We start from the raw sequence: 17913 nt of genomic DNA, 5'->3' as shown, positions 1-17913 counted from the left end.
ATGATTGGTTCTTACCTGTGGATCCAACCAATCATGCTTAATTGCTCGACGAGCAGACTTAGCCGCTTTGCTGATTTGAACCCAATATGGCTAACAATAAGAAGCGATGGATATATATAAATCCAGTTTCCAGAAGGCATTATTAACTAACTAATTGTAACGTAAAGATGTTTTCACTTTGACATTAGTTATGAAGTTATAAAAAATATTAAATAATATTGGAATAATGTAGATATTAAAGTTTTTAAACGACGATTATAAAAAATGAATTCAATCTTTCTTCAGGATTTTGATAAAATTAAATTTTTATCGTACAAAATCGAATTTTTTCAAAAAAATTTTCCAATTTTTACTCATAAAAAAAATATGTTTTTTATTTCTATATATGAAATTTTTTAGCAATAGATTTTTCGACAAAAGAGATATTAAAACTCATTCATCTATCTTTTACTTATTTTTCGAAGTTGTCTAACTATAAAAAATACCTTACAAAAAAGGTACGCCTAGTACATAAAAAAGGACTATGTTTATTCAAGAATTAACTATTCAAAAATAACTATGAAATCAATATAACTGGTCAAGTATATCATTATGAAAAACACTTTGCAAACCCTAACAATAATTCTTATAACCGGCCATCACAAGTAGTTTCCATAAATTTTATTTTTCTTGTTTCTAAAATAGCAATATCTGAGACTGTCACTGCTATTATTCAAATTCTGAAAATCTATCTCGATAAAAATTATCACTTTACTGCCATTATTATATATTAATTTGCAATTAATCAAAAGTAAATAAAAACCATAAGCTCATAGGACCCATTGTTCCAATGAATTTTTCAATTTTTGTCGGTCACCGCCGGATAAGTTCGAACGAAGGTGATTATATTTATTTTTATTATATTTTGTTATATATTTTTTTACTCTATTATAAATATAAGTATGTTATTATATTAATATATTATATACTTTTAAATATTACATTATGTGCGTACATTAATACTTACATTGCATAATTTTTTAGTGGTACTAGTAATATACGACATTGTGAAAGCCTCTTGAATGACAAACTGGTATGTGTGTACGTGTAAGTCTGAAACTTGGAAAATAACGCAAATGATCTTTTAGGGTTAAGAGATCTCGAAATCTCAAGATTGAGTATATCGATTTTAATTGGACTAGTCGCAATCGAAAGCTCGCATTGCGAATCCTCCTTTCTAAAGCCTTGTGTCCACGATGCTAGAAATCGGTCCGAGATCTCAATCGTAATGGTCATGTGATCAAATTGTTCAAATGTGATTTGTTAATTTTTTCTCTGTCCGAAATCTCGGACCGATTTCTAGCATCGTGGACACAAGGCTTAAAAAAGGAGATGTTAAGTCGATTGCTCGCATATCTCGAAGTTTATTATCGCCGCTTTTCCGCGATGCTGATTGGTTCTCTCGCTGCGCTTACTTCGTGAGCGGCTGTCATCGCGGAGATCGCTCGTTTGATGGATGTGTGTCGTTGTGAGGTTAAGTTACATGATCTGTTAAATCTAAATTTCAACGATGAGCCATTGGTGAAGGAACCGTTTGTGAAACGTTGTGAGTTGTTGAAACAGCATTTCAATGAAGTGGAAGGTGAATGGAAATTCGTTAATAGTTTAGATGCCTCGACGATGGAAGAGGTGGAAATTTTTTTGGACGAATCTGTGAAGGGAATCTTGCGAGGGTTTGATGGTAAAGCCGTTGGAAAAGGAGGCGATCTGTGAGATCGCAAAGCGATCGAGAAACTGGCTGAAGCTGAAAAAGGACTACTTAGATGGCGTTGACGATACGCTCGACGTAATTATAATCGGTGGTATTAAAAATCATTCTTTGACGAATCGAGTCAGTTTCATAACGAACATTATCAAACCCAAATAAGGATGCCGTGCAAACGTAGTATTTGTGATGTATTCTATTTTCAGTTATTACCCATACAGCACAGAAACTTGTAGTAACATTGCAGAAACGTTGCAATGTTGCAGATTGCGCTGTAATATCGCTGCAACATTGCAGGTATTAGAAATTATAATATATAATACATATTACGGTGCAAGGTAACGTAACATAACATAATATACTATAACATTTGTTCTTTTTCTGCACTTTTTTTTATTTATATCACAATTGTATTTCAAATTATATTAATAAGATACATCATGAAAACACAAGTATAATGAATACTAACTTATAATATAATAAAATTGACATTAGATTTTTTATTATGGTTTTAGTTTCTGCGATATTTTAACCGAAATAAATTTTGACAAAAGAATTCTGGATAAGCCTGATAGCGCCGCGACATTTGTTTACCCCAGTGACATTCACGTCAAATGGCCCATTCGATCAATCTTTTTTCTTTTATATACTTGGCATTGCGCGTTATCGCTTGATATTTTTATACGTGCACGCCCAAATATCTATTGCCTAATAATTTTTTAAAAAACAACTCTTCGCAAGATTTTATATTAATATTATAAATAAAATTATAATAACGTCAATATTACTTTAATAGTGTGAATAAAATTAAGACTCGTCCCATATAGCACAATTTATCCGAGAGACATGTTTGAAATATCCTTAGGACATTCAAAGGACATAGGAATGTTTTTTCGACATGTTTAGAATATTCTTTGGAGATCTGTACTGTAAATAAGTGTAGAATGAATTTTTTATTTTTTTCTAATCAATCAAGAATGTCGATCTACCATGTATCATTTCTATCTAGTTGTATGGCGTATGCAAAAATCTCGAAGGTGAATAGTTGGCGGAACTTTATCGACTTAGAAAGTTTCTAGGAGACGCCGCGACGGTGAATGTAAAGGTAAGGGTAAACCATCAGCGTGTAAAGGAGCGCAATAAAAGCCGCCGTCGTCCTCTCAGGGCAGCTTCTACAAGGACGTAAAAAAAGAAAGGATGAGCCACGGCGATATCACAGTGCAATTATCTCGGTGGGGAAATGAGCTTTGCGCATATAAGAGACGCCGTGAATGCGGACGTCGTCGTGGGAAGGAGGTCGGCCGGTAAAAGCTCGTATTTAGACGTTTCGCCGAGGACCGAAACGACATCCCGGGGGCGTCCAAGCGGGTGTAATATACGCTCCACTTTTGAAAACAACTCGGAAGTAGTTAATCACGAAAGTTTAGCCGGGTGCTATAAAATTCTTAAGAAATTGGCCGACAGCGCTCTCGCCGGTAGCCGTTAGTCTGTTACTCGGAAGTGGCCCTTAAACGGGTGGTTGCCGCTGGAATTCCAGCCTCGGACCGCGTCCTGATTCGCACGATCGCGCAAATTAGTTATTAACCCTTACAATACCATGCTCAATTCGGTGCCTTATTTTTACACGGAGAAAATTTTATATTAAATTTTAATACAATTTTAAATTACACTTTACTATGTCTTGTATTTTCGATGGACTCTCACAACATGATTCCGACTTAACTTTTACTATGGTAATACTAATTTTTATCACATAAATAAAGTAATTATTTTGTTAAGCCATATTCTAACATGAAAACAGTTAATTTTTACTATGGTACGCAAACAAAATTTGCTAGGTATATTTGATTTTGTAATAAAAAATTTTTACTATGAAAAAGTATAAAAATTACGTTATATTATTGTTTTTAAAAAAATAATTATAGCATTTAAACTTATAATTTACATGAAGACCGCAGTTACTACCACATTATAGTAATTTTAAATATAAAATTTTCTCCGTGTACCATCGTAGATCACTAGAATCCGTTCATGTTTTTACCTATTTAAAATAATAGTTCAAAAAATCTCTAAAAATTCACAAACATACATTCAACTTTCTAGAACAAATGTTTAAACTTCATTTTATAAAATAACAAAATGTAGTATAAGTTCTAATTACCGAAAGACTCACAAGTTAGAAAAAAGTAAGGAGTTGCTCGGTCACTATGTAACCTACGATAGTAGGACACAGGTTAATTTCGTTATTGTTAATCCGGAAATAGTCACCTAGTTTTCTTTTTTGCGTAAACGATTACCTGAAGTGATTTTTACGAATTAAAAGTCACTGTTATATATGAAGTACATATTGTATATTATTAATTGTTCTACAATTTATTGGTTTTAGTTTGGATAATTAGACAGAAAGGTTTTGTGCTAAAGTATTAAAAAATTTAATTGGATATAAATCTGAAAATATAAATTTTGTAAGACCATTAAAATAATTACGTACGAATCTCAAGCACAATGAGTAATACCGTAAAAAGTTTTGACATTCTAGCAATCACATGTATAAGCTTTGAGAGTTATAGGTACATAATTATATTGATAATTCTACATAATTATTTTAATGGTCCAACAAAATTATTTTCAGATCTCTATCCAATTAAATTTTTAACAAAATCGTTATTTCCATATATAAATGTATTCAATATTTTCTAAAATACATAGGGAGAAATTTAAAAAAATATGGCATCCTTGATCAGAAAGAAAACTGTTGTGACCTGAGCATTGAATGGTATATGTGTTGCGAATTCGCGAACGTTCATTTTATAATTCACTTATGTGTGTATTTCCCCCCCCCCCCTCTCTCTCTCTTATTAATTATAAAAAAATTGTATTCGAGAGTCTCGTATAATTATAAAAAAAGAATTCTAAAATTATTGTAGTTTGTTAACTACAAAAAGATATACATGCATGATCTCATCCGACGTCCATCAAGCTGATTTAGCTGCTTAGACCGAAATATAATACCTTGACGGTATTTATGTGATTATTAACGCTTATTAATGCACTTCACAGAGAAATTCCATCACGTTATTTTGATATCACATTTTCATTTGATTGCGTTTAATGTTTTGCCACCGAACCGCCGACCGGTACAAACGTACGAAATATTCGCCATTAAAAACGATATTTGTACATTTCAGCGTATAACGGGTAAATTTAAATGGAATGAAGGAGTGTGAGAGCCGCGTAAAAGTTATGCATATGAATATTATGCCACCAGATCGGTAACACTACGCGCGTTTGAGAGTTAAAAATATATTCTGATAGATTTCGCGCGCGAATTCATGTACATGTTAATTGTAATTAAAGCGCCGCCTTCCATGAAAAATTCAATATTATGACAACGAGACAGGCAGAATAATTTGAAGAGACGCAGATTTTTGATAGCTACAAAAATATCATTTTTAATCTTGCAATACATCATATTTCCAATTATCTTTATATCGTTCATTTACTATAATAATAATACAACTCGAAAACGAAGTTTTCTAGAAAATGAATTTCAATACTTTGAAATTTGAATTTATTAAAATTTTTAATATTCTCTCTCTCTCTCTCTCTCTTTGAAATACGATTTTGATACAATTACAACTGAGGAATGAGAGCATGTTCTTATTTTTCTTTAAGTTTCAGTTCTTTTTTAGTAAGCAGCTAAAAAATGATTTTTATAGCAAATAACTGATGTTATCAGGCAATTACAATTAAATGGCATCATCTATCTTAACTATTGTATTTACATAACGGAACGCACTATTTAGGCGCTGCTTAGGCTCGAATTGATTTTCTTCAGGCGGTCGTTTTCGAGTTTGTCGCTAACCAGAAGAAGAGGTTCATTAATGGTCGCGTGTGTATGTATAGGAATGAAGAACTTTCAAGAGAGTCGCGAGCACAAGTGGGTCCCATACGAGCGTCGCGGATGGGCGCCCGCCTCGGCGAAGAGGAAGGGAATCGACGTTAGGGGCAACCGGGGGAGCATGGAAGAAGAGAGTCTCTAGGTTGAATAATTCAAGCTCTCATTAGGGCGACAAAAGCAGCCTGATGGATAGCTGCTCGACTCCGCTGGCTGTCGCGAGTCCGCACGGACTTCCCTCTCTTTCTCTCTTCTCGCATACAACACGCGCGTGAATCCGCCGAAACGCGTGGATGCTCTTCAGAATCATGCCCCATCCTCGTATACTTTCGACCGCCCAAATGTTACGATTTAGGAAAACACGCGGATTATTTTTTAAGCATTAGAAAGAAGATCGACAGTTATTTAATATTACAAGTTAATTCCAGAGGGAATTGTACGCTGGAGTTTTATCTCTGCGCGCGAGAAAGATCTTCCTTCCTCTCTTTGTAATTCTTGAAATAACAAACGGCTTACTTCACCCTCTTGTAGTGGGAAAGATTTTGTAACGATTATTTTAATTTGCGCGAAAGAGAGTTAAAAATATAAAAATAAAATTTTCTGTAGGTTTTTGAATTGTTTATCGCAGATTAAAGAGTATTAAGAATTAATTTTACACTAAATAAACGAATAATAAAATCTTATTTAATTTGTGATATTACTATTGTAGTTCAGTCGGATTTGCATTTCAAGACCGAAAAATCAATTCGACACGCAGTTTAAATAGACTACATAGATGGTATAAATAATTCACATCGAATTATTTAAGCATTTAAGATCCAGCTTGACCGTTAAAGGCTTTTATTCTCTATTTGTTCACATTTATGGTCTTAATAAATTTTTTGTTTAATAAAATCTTATTTTTAAATTAATTTCACAAATAGAATTAATCAAGAATATCGAGAAAAATTCTTATTGAGATTTGAAACATTGAATGACCAGCATTCTACCTATTACATTCCAGATTTTTAATAGAATTTATGATTAAAACGTTTTGAATGGTACCAAGTCGCCCTGTACAAACACTCGCAGTTGTCGCGAGGAACTCTCGCCTCTTCATTTCTCCTGCTCTACTCTTTTATTCGGTCCGTTTTCTTCCACTCTCTCACTCTCCTCCTGGCCTTCTTCGCCGCTACCGACATGTCTACTACTCGCCCTCCCCCTCACGGCGCCCTGTTTTATTTCGAATGTTCTTTCATTTCTTAAAAGGTTCTCTCGCTGATAATTAGCACAATGCGCGGCCGCATTAATTATTACCCGTGCTAATTACCCGAGGATAAATCGCTCGGCAAGGGGTGGCCAGCGAGGCGTGAGTGAGAGAGAGAGAGAGAGGGGGGGGGAGGGAGAGAGGCGACCAGGTCGAAGCGGAGGTGGAGACGCAGGAAGGGAGCGCGAGAGGCCGGAGGCGGGGGAGGCCCATTACCGTTATTGCTGCAACAAACCGTCCAACAACAGCGATAAATACGAGCGAGAGGCTGGCGTTACAAATGTCTCTCTGAGTTATGATTATTTAGCGCGCTCGCGCTCGCTCATTCGCCCGTTCGTTGGTTCGTTCGTTCGTTGTGGCTTCCGAACGGTTACTTCTGCAGGTTTGTTTTGGAAGGGAACGCACAATATAGATGTTTAAGTCTGACATGATGAAGCAAAGAGCGATCTATCATGGTTTCAGTTTTTATTTAAGTCGGTTAAGACCACGGTTGCCACCTTTCAACTAGCGTCCCAACGAACTCTGAAGATTCATTGCGTCGGAGATCCTACTGCAGTCCTGCCGGAAATTAACAACCAGGGGTCTAGAGAGCCTGATTTTTTAAAATTGTGAGTGTATCACATACGAAAAGCTAGGAATCTATCATATATATAATGTGTATTATATTATTTCTACGTATTTTCGTATGCAATATTTTTCAATAATCCAGGCCCAGGAACCATATTCTTGAAAAATATCACATGCAAAAATGTACCAAAATACTACTTATAGTATACAGCCTTGAAAAAAATATCAGACATCTTATTAACTATTATTTAAAGTTTTAGCTCAAAAATTTATTTATGGCATTTAATGTAAATTATCCTTTGTTTCAAGAATCTTTCAAACTTATGCATAATGTTGGTCACAAATAAGTAACAATGCAGGTAAAAGAATGCTAAATAAATTTAAAAAACGTAGACACCTAATATTTTTGACTGAGGCTGTATACTATAATAATATATACAGCCATGTGTAAAAGTATTAAGCATTTACAATTTTCTCAAAAATTAAATTTTACAGAAAGTTAAATATCTCGGCGTAAAGAAATCAGAAAGGTTTTCGACCACGCATTTTAAAGCGTAAAGATAGGACTTTAAATCTTTTGAATCTAAAGCTTGGAATCGCTTGTCCACGATATTTTGTCTTCCTAAGTTACACACAATTGAAAAATGATATCTTTGCAATATTTTGTCTTACTTTAAAGCGCTACAATTCAATAAAATATCAACAAACAAAATTTAATATGAAAGTAGGCTTCCTAATCTTTAAAATGCTTTTTGAAAAAAAATTGTACGATAATTTTTCGCAAAGATATCGTATATTTTAATATGTGAAATTTTATTGTGTAAAAACTTACTTTTTCTAAATATTTTTTAATTTCAAAATTAAAAAATATACCGAAAAAAGACAAAAGAGAAGAAAGGTTGTTATAATGTGCTTGATTCATATAAATTTTTTCAAATTTTTTAAAAACTTTATTCGATCATCAATTTCAGAAATGTTTGTACACAATAAAATTTCACATAATAAAAAACATGATATTTTTGCGAAAAGTTAACGTACAAATTTTTTTTAAAAATCATTTTGAAGCTTAGGAAGCCTACTTTCGGACACTTTCATATTAAATTTTTTTAACTGATGTTTCATTGAACTGTAATGCTTTAAGAATAAGACAAAAATATTGTAAAGGTATCATTTTTCAATTTTATATAACTTAGAAACAAAATATCGTAGACAAAAAATTCGAACGCAAATTTAAAGTCCCATCTTTACACTTTAAAATGCGTGGTCGAAAACCTCTCTGAAATTTCTTTTCGACGAAATATTTAACTTTTCGTAAAATGCGAGAAAATTGTAAGTATCCCCATGGATGGTCTTAAAATAAGAATATCGACTATGAATATCGGCCATAGACACTTTATCGCGACGAATTTGTTATACGAAAATTGACACGAATGTGCGACTGCGCATATCATAGGTTGCGTGAGATATTGGTGGATAGTATTGGGAAATTCGATGGGGGCGGAGCTTTCATCTAATGCTAGCGGTCAGAACTACTGCGAGTAGGTAACCTAACCAACAAGTTCTTATACTATACGGTTGTTACACGTAAATACAAGCTGTAGTAAATAAATAAAAATGAAAATATCTATAGGAGAAATTTGTGTTTTTACTAGTTCGACACCTCTACTAGTAAAACTGACGAGATTTGCCCTCTTGAGGAAAATGAAAAAATCTAACAGCGTTATTCTTACGAGCTTGACTGGTGCAGCCAAAGACACAACAAAAAACTTTATTTTTATTTGTTCGCGGTGAAAATTCCATGATTTTTTAACTAATTTGTACTAAAATTTAGCTGATTGCCATATAAATACAAACAAAATTACCTACCCGCACTAATTCCGATATCTCCCGCCAGATAGCGTAACGATATATCGAATTTCCCAATATAAAGGCGATGCGCTTGAAAAATAGCGACCTCTGGTAACATCGTTGGAGTTCGAGCTTCGTTTTATGGTAAAAAATATATATCAATTTCGAAATTTTTGGTCGATCTCGGCATAAACTCCATCTCATAAATACGTATTAATGCGTATACTTTAATCCTGGAAAAGAATTTTCGAAACTGTGAAAAAGAAAAAAATTGTTATACAAAAATTTGATATAGTCGGTAATACAGACGGCTGTAGGTATGTGTGTGCTCACATGCATACCTGCATACAAATATACAAAAAAATGTTTATTTTTCACATTTCCGCTCTAGAAATCTCAACAGGAAAAGCGCATCATGTGCCACTGGCTTTAAAGTTTTTCCATTAAATCAAGTAATTAGAAGAATCTTATTGATTTAACAGTCTTATATTACGTTTCTTTTATACAGTTTATATCAGTTTGTCTGTGATGTGCTTAAAATCAGTACTTACGTAAGTGATGTAACGTTCCATGATCTGCCTTAGTGAATTAGAAATTCGTAAAGGAGAAGAAAGAAGAAGTAACATAACACGACGGATGTTCTTATACGAAGGGTTCACAAAAAAAATATAAAACAATTAATCAAATCTTCGATGGCTTTTTCTACATATAATCGATATCTTTTTTATGAAAGCGGAGGAGATATTTTATTTTTAAGCATCTCTTCGCTTATCTCTTAACCAAAGATACGTTTAAAAAATTGAAGTCTTCGGTAAAAGATTGAAGTGGTTAGAGCAGCTCATTTTTGGGCAAACAGTAAGTTTAGAATTTTTGCGAAGAGTAAATTGTACGAGGTACAGTCAGGGAGTCGTAGCGTTGGTGAGAATAGTCGATTTACCGAGAGAAGTAAATTGTGCGAGCAAAAGATGTAAAATTGCATAACGTCACGAATATCTCTTTGCGTAAAGAATGACGGACGAAATCTTATATAAAAGATTGACTGTAATTCATGTGGTTTATACAAATGTATTAGAATTTGGATAAGGACACGTGTTCACAAGTTTATTGTAGATTCTGACGAGACTTTTCTATATCTCCTATTAATGTACAGATACAGGATGTTTTAGGAGCAAAGCTCATCAATGATGAGTCATCATAATAGTTACTTAGAAAATTACAATATCATTGACACTTTAAATCGAGGAACAATGTCATATCCATATCGAACAAATTAATGGCGAAACAATGCCATAGTAACACTTTCCTTGCAAAAATTTAATATTAAAAGTAGTTATTAGTTACTGATATTCAGTATTAAAAATACGGCGCATTAGTATTTTTAATACTCAGAATAAGTAATTGATCACTTTTCTCAGTATCGAATTGGCCAATATTAAATTTGGGATTTTTTGTAAGAAATGTTAAATCGAAAAAAATGTACTTACTTTTTTCGGAATATAAAAGTAGACAATTTTCCTAAAGATTTATATTTTATTTCTCAATGGGAAATGAATTTATCTTTTTGGTCAGAACATCATGAGATTCCATAACAATCGACCATCTAATCATTGTGTGAGTAACGGACATTTTCTATGAGACAGTCATCATGATCGCTACATTAATTAAAACACACTATATCATGTTTTTTATCTGGTTTAACGACGATAACTAACGTAAAGCGAGAGAAGAATATTGTCTGAAGATGGCTCAATATAAGAGCTGAAACATGTAATATGTCTAGATTCTAGTATGTATGTATTATATAACTATTATTTATAATATCTATACGTTAATTTTTAAAAAAACATTTGACTCTTATTTGCCCGTTCATCGTTATATATTTATTTAAAAAAAAATCTTTTATATTTATCAAATCGGACTTTTACACTCTTGAGAAATTCTCTCTCTCTCTCTCTCTTATATAGAATTGTTTTATTTATTTTATTATAATCATATGATGGACAAAACAATAAAGACGAAGGTGTATAACAAAGTTTCAGAATTTCAATTTTAATGCAGTTTATAAAATAAAAGAACTTGTAAACTTATGTGTGTTACATAATATATGTTTTATAAAACGAATAATTGTATAATTCAATACAGAAACGGCTTAAATAATTTAAAATTAAAACAAATCAAACGAAGAGCTACAAATCATTAGATCTCTTAAAATATCGACCATTCTCTTCTGAAACCGTTTGTATAAAAACGTAGATATTACCCAAGATTTCACTTTTTTTCTCATTCTTTCACTTTCATTTACCTGTAAGAATATCATTCGCTGATTCGAAGAATAACGCATGAAAAGAGCTGATTATCCGATGTTATCGATATTTCCGCTCTTTCCGATCGTTTATGTATATTTGAGTAGCTAATTAATATATTCATTTATTTATATGCGTATTATAACATGCAATAACAAATAGAATAATAGCATACATTGGATTCACAAAATTACTTATGACAAAATTGCAATGTATAATGGAAATGTAAAGCTTCGTGTATTTCCGATCATGTAAATGATTATTATAAATAGATGCAGCTTGAAAAGCATGATTATATGATATCAAATTTTAGTGAAATTTACATAGTTTTAAAAGTTATCAATACGTTCTTGTCAAATTTTTATGTTAACAACGATTTTTACAAATTTTTAATTTTGATCAGCAATTATTAAATAAAATTATATGAGTTATTTATTAATTTACAATTTTATTAAAATTTTCACAAATTTAAAATGATAATAATTATTGGTAATAATGATAATAATAATTAGTAATAACCACAAAAATATTTGAGTCTAGGTTATTGGCAAAGAAATTTCAAGCACAATAATTACTTCCTCTTTAAATAATAATTAATTTTAGACATGTTACTATTGTTTTAAATTTTTGGTAGATGTAAAATTAATTTAGATACGATGGATAACTCCAGTTGCCGACGAATGTTACTTTATCGATTCAAAGAGATGGCTCTCGATTTAAACACTAGTTAGCGTCTTTTTCCAGTATCATTCACACGATGTATCTATAATCTTTAAAAATAAAATATTTTTGTAAAATTTTTCAAGAAGATTAGAACAATTTAATTATGAAGAATTGAGATTATAAAAAATATTATAAAAAACATACTTTTATCGAAATAAGATATTATATTTCTTTAGGAAATAGATTGCTATGCCATCTTAAGGAATATACTCCAAACTGATCACCCTATATATCGACATAGCAACTTTTTAAAATTTTTAAATCGATCGATTTATGAATCAAAGGCACACAAAGAAAAAAAATGTGATGCATGTAGGAAAAAGAGAAAGAAAAAGTATTAATATCTGATTAATAAATACATTTGAGATAATATAAGTTTAACAAAAAAAAAAAAAGAAATTAACAAATAATCGCTTTCAATTACTTTACATCAATCTCTTTCCTATTTGCACACTATTTGTACGAGAAATTAATGAGAAATTAGACACGATTTCACATTACAGCGATTAAATTTTACATGAAATTTGTGTTCATTTAATTTATTGCACGCTGTTCTGCAGCTTTACAGATTTAAATATTTTAGTTTGCGTATATGTGTATAAACGAAGTTAATTGTCATGTTAGCAATTGTATCGCCTCATAAACGAATCAGCGAGAAACTGAGTATCGGAATTGAAGAATCGTAACTGAACGGCAGTGTCAACGAGGTTGTCCAAAGTTCGAAGGCCATGGCTAATTGATAAGAACGCTTTCAAGAGCATTGGTAATTCGCTTCGGACAGAATGGCGACGTTTCGTTTGACGTCGTCATTTTCGACCTAGCAGACAGTCGCCTCGTAGATTTATAACACGTATTATCTCGTTCTCGTGCGTGCCATTTCATTCAACGATTACGCAAGGTTTCTAGTTTGCTCCAATCAGCCCGTTGTCTTCTCCGATCCGATTGGCCTGCGCGTTAACGAAATGTTATTTTAGATCCTCGCGCTAGTTGCATCTTTGCTTAGCCTTCGAGTAGAAACACGTAGACATTCGTTGCGAGTTCCATCATTCTGATGTGTTCTGTGATCTGATAAGCTTCTACGTTCGTTAATCCAGAGAGAATTTTTCACCAAACTAACTAATCTTGGAAGTAGAACATTAAAATACTACTAAAATCCATGGCTGTACACGGAAAGAACAGCTCAAGTATTTAAAATTTTGACATTCGTGATCACAATACCACGCATTGTACTTACGAGGTTTAATTGAAGACACACTTCGTTTCATTTTAAATTATTTACGTACCATGAATTGCGTTTTGGCTCTTACAGCTCTATCTCTAGTTGTTATTGTTATTTTATATTTGAAAGTCCTTATATTTTAATTTCTTCTAAATATTTAACTAGTTATAAACCTGAATATCATTTTTGGATTATTATATTTGAGTTTCCTGCATAGTTATTTTGATGTGTCCAACAAAATTATTTTCAGATTTATATCTAAATTTTTAGATACTTTTTAGATACTAAAGTCGTGCTTTTTGTGTATTTTTAAGTAAGTAAATTTTGCTTCCTATTTTTATTCTTTCGCGTCATAGATGAGACATGATATTTAGGAACAATGCATGCCATTTCGTCCATCGACAAAATCAACTTATCCGATAAATCGACTACGAAAGTATGAAAAGGATAATTTTGCTGAAATATCTACAAATTTTACTGTATACAGATCTAAAGATACTTTTGTTCGATATTCAGTAGACCCGCAGATAATTATACAAAACGCTCAAGCTGATCACTAGAATGTTGAAACTTTTTGGAGCATTGTTCATCATGCTCTTGAGCGTCCTACAAAATTATCTTAATAATTGAACAAGATTATTTTCAAATCTGTCTAATTAAATTTTTAAATCAACAAAACCGTTCTTTGCTCATGAAATGCCAGGAACTCGGTACACTCGGTACAGCGCGCACTCGTCAGTCCGGATCGGACAAATTGGCCGGCTTCCGCAATCGTAATGGCCCTTTTCTCCACGCACATCTCGTATCCTCGCGACGACGGTCATCATTCTACCACGTATTATCAAACGATCACGATATTACACGTTCCACGTGCGGCGCGTATGTGATTTACAGCCCTGTAGCGCAGAGGCCAAGTCCGGTCTGTGTTGGAGCACCGAATACTAGTTTTCCACCGCGTCTATGTTAACGGATGCGTGCGTATGTACGTGTGTTGCGTGCGTGCGTGCGAGGAGGGGACCACGAGGAAAGGACCCTGTTAGTCCCCCCCCGGAGTAGACTCTCGGACGACGGGAAGGGGATGGCAGGGGTTTCTGTATCGGGGGACTACGATAACGCAGGTCTGCCCCGTCTAATTATTCGTATTTACTCGCAGAGGTTGCGAAGAAGAAGCGCGGTCAGAAGCGGAGCGGAGCGGAACGGAGCGGACGTCGCGGTCGGGGCACGGCGCAGTTCAGGACGACATCGGGAGCGAGGAAAGGATGGCTGGCCGTCTTCGGGGCACAGCCAGGATGCTCGCCGTCTGCCTGGTCTACCTTTGGACGCTCCTCGGTGAGTTACGGGTTACCGGCGGTCCTTACGCTCGTCTCTCCCTCTGCCTTTCCTGTTCACGCTCCCACCCTGTCCATGTGAGCTGCCCCCCTTGCACCGTTCCTCTTGATGACTCCTCGTTCCCCGATCTCCCCAAAGTCATTCATTGAAAAATGCGCCGTATAAGCCGGAACATGGCGGTCCATTGATATACGCCGTTGCTGCTTTAATAAATTTTAGAGCAATCGGCGCCACATTCTTCCATCGAGCGATAAGATAAAAATATACCGAGAAAAATTTCTACTTGAAAATGAACGAACCACGAGATTCTGATTGTATAAAAAAAATTCCAGTCATTGTAATTGAACATAACCAGATGTTCAATTACAATGACTGGAATTTTTTTTATACAATCAGAATCTCGTGGTTCGTTCATTTTCAAGTAGAAATTTTTCTCGGTATATTTTTATCTTATCGCTCGATGGAAGAATGTGGCGCCGAGATTGCTCTAAAATTTATACTACTAAAAATAGAGCTACTATAAAAATAGAGTCTATTTGACTGTATATTAAATCCGTTTTGAGCACCATTCTTTTTTAAAAAATAGGAGCTCATAACATAAAAAAATATATTTACGATAAACTACACAATGTGTGTCGTATGAAGAGATATGATAAGTACTAAAACTAACAACGATATCAGTAATCCTATGTAAAGAACTTGTAAAACTATACTTAGATATATATGTCTCGATAGGCAAATGTCCTATAAATAATCGAAGAAACATTATTTCACGTTAACTAAAAAAATTTACACTATAAAATATATTTTATACTTTTTTCTCTTGTTTCTTTTTTACTTTGTCTATGTAATTTGTTTCTTTTTCTTTGCGAGAGATTATCCCTTAACACTACGTTTTATTGAACACCCTATATATAATTTATCTACATTTCTGAACACCCTGTACAATATAATCTAAATTTCTCGATGAGAAATATGAGAGGGACTATATTTTTTTTGTTCTTGTTTTTACAGGTTCGTACTGTCAAATGGCGCCAGGTGATTATTCTCATCGTCGAATCGAGAACCGCTTACAGTTTATATAGAAAAAAAAAGAATACGTGCAAATCAGCAAAAATTCGTTCAATTGTTTCACGCAGCAATCGGTCGAAGCGTTACATAAAGAAAAAAAAATAAAAAAGAGAACACATAACGCCCATTCTCGCTCGTCGTGTAACAGGGACTCTGCACGAATTAACGGTACTCCGTTTAACATATACGCGCGTATGCACACACACTCACACATACGCATACATATTTACATATACATACGGTACGTATCGTGTGTCTCTTCTCGGATCGTCTCGAGAGAGGAGCGATCCTCGTCGTCTGGCGTTACCGTTGTCAGTCGACGCGCGACTCGCAGTCGGTGACGTTGTCGAGCATTCGGTTCATATGCACCTATTTGCACGTGCAAGCATACAACGTATCTACCTCAAAAGCCACGATGCCCACGATGAATTTTCGCGCGATAACGAGTAATTACTGGAAATTATGCGTCATATTTGCAGCCGTGGCTGGTGGCACCAAGGGCTGGCAAGTAGGAAACGGTCACAAATACAAGCTGACGAATACGCTGATCTTTAGAGAGACCGAATCATCGAAATCCACGGGTGACGTCGGTTTCAGGGTGACCGGCGAGCTGGACATCACTGCCCTATGGCAGGATTTTAAAGACCTCAATATCTTTTTACTTAAATTCGAGGTAAGATACATTCCATTATTATTTATAGTTATTTTCAAATATCGCGAATCTCTTCAATAATGTTACTTATCACAGAGATGTAGAAAATGTTACGTAAATTAAATCATAATTTAAATCTTTATTTATTTCAATTTCGATTTTAAAGACGGATAAAAAATTAATCAATACTTTTCTTTACGTCTTTACGAAATTTATTTTAATTATAAACGATTAAAAGAATAAAAATATTAATTTTTTAAAAGTAAGTGTAATATAACTTTATTAAATCGTTAAAATGCTTTAACGATATAATGCATCAAATAACTTTGTTAAAAAATTTATCTTTCAATTACTGAATTTCTGTAATTTATGCAATTTTATTTAATGAGTTACTTATGTATTTATATACATTTCAGACACTTGAAGTGCAAAACTATTTTCGGTAAAAAAATGTAAACGTAAAAAAAACGAATACATTTTATTAAAATTATATAATTTAATCACATACGCAAATTTATTTTCAAAATTTTATTAATTGTAAAATTACCCAAATTTCATTAAAATATATTTTATTACATTTATTTTAACTCGATATATTAATAAATAATGAAAGTTTTCAATGCGATAATGATATAGTATCGTATCGATTTTTTTTAAGTTACTTATATGAAAGATTTACAGAGAAATTATTTAAAATAATATAATAGTTAATTATATTACGTCCACATATGAACATACTTTTTTTTAAACAATATTTTTATTTTAGACCGTACATGTAAGAAACACAATCAATACTAGAAATTTAAATGCCTATTACGGTCGAAGCTGGATCTTCGTTGCTTTAAATAATTCAATCTTGAATTACTAATATATACTATATATGTACTTGCATATATACCATATTGTAGTCTTTTTCAACTGCGCACCGAATTGTTTTTCTGGACTAAATAAACGCAATTAAAACTACTCTAGTAATATCGCGAATTAAATTGACAAGCAATTTAATAATTTGATGCTACCATCAAGCATCATATTATAAAGATGTTAATATATTAAAACTGTTAATAAATTTATTGCGAAAAATATTATATTATAATTATATTATAATACTTTTTTTTGTTTTGCACGTGTTGTAATTAGAATTTCATAATCAATACAGGAATTCAAAACTAGATAAGTGATTGATTCGGCATACATATTCATTGTTAAGAAACAAAACACCTATATACATATATAACTTCAGAGAAAATTTTAATGCCGTAAAAAGCACGTTCATTGATACCGAGAAAGGTCGTGTCGAGTTACATTGATTA

At 33.1% G+C, this 17913-nt stretch overlaps 1 protein-coding gene across 1 annotated transcript in view; it reads left to right on the top strand.

Moving 5' to 3' along the window:
• Window positions 1-14567: 14567 nt before the first annotated feature.
• The window catches only part of Mtp (microsomal triacylglycerol transfer protein), an 8123-nt gene continuing 4777 nt past the window's right edge, over window positions 14568-17913 (top strand). Inside the window, 4 exon segments of the mRNA XM_018513786.1 lie at window positions 14568-14778; window positions 14780-14877; window positions 15892-15915; window positions 16428-16621. Of these exon segments, the coding sequence (XP_018369288.1) occupies window positions 14627-14778; window positions 14780-14877; window positions 15892-15915; window positions 16428-16621 (468 nt within the window). The 5' untranslated portion in view covers window positions 14568-14626.

This window comes from Trachymyrmex cornetzi, unplaced genomic scaffold (assembly GCF_001594075.2).
Source record: "Trachymyrmex cornetzi isolate Tcor2-1 unplaced genomic scaffold, Tcor1.1 scaffold475, whole genome shotgun sequence".
NCBI lineage: Eukaryota > Metazoa > Arthropoda > Insecta > Hymenoptera > Formicidae > Trachymyrmex > Trachymyrmex cornetzi.
Note: the sequence above shows the minus strand (reverse complement) of the source record. Positions and strands in the feature narration are given on the sequence as shown.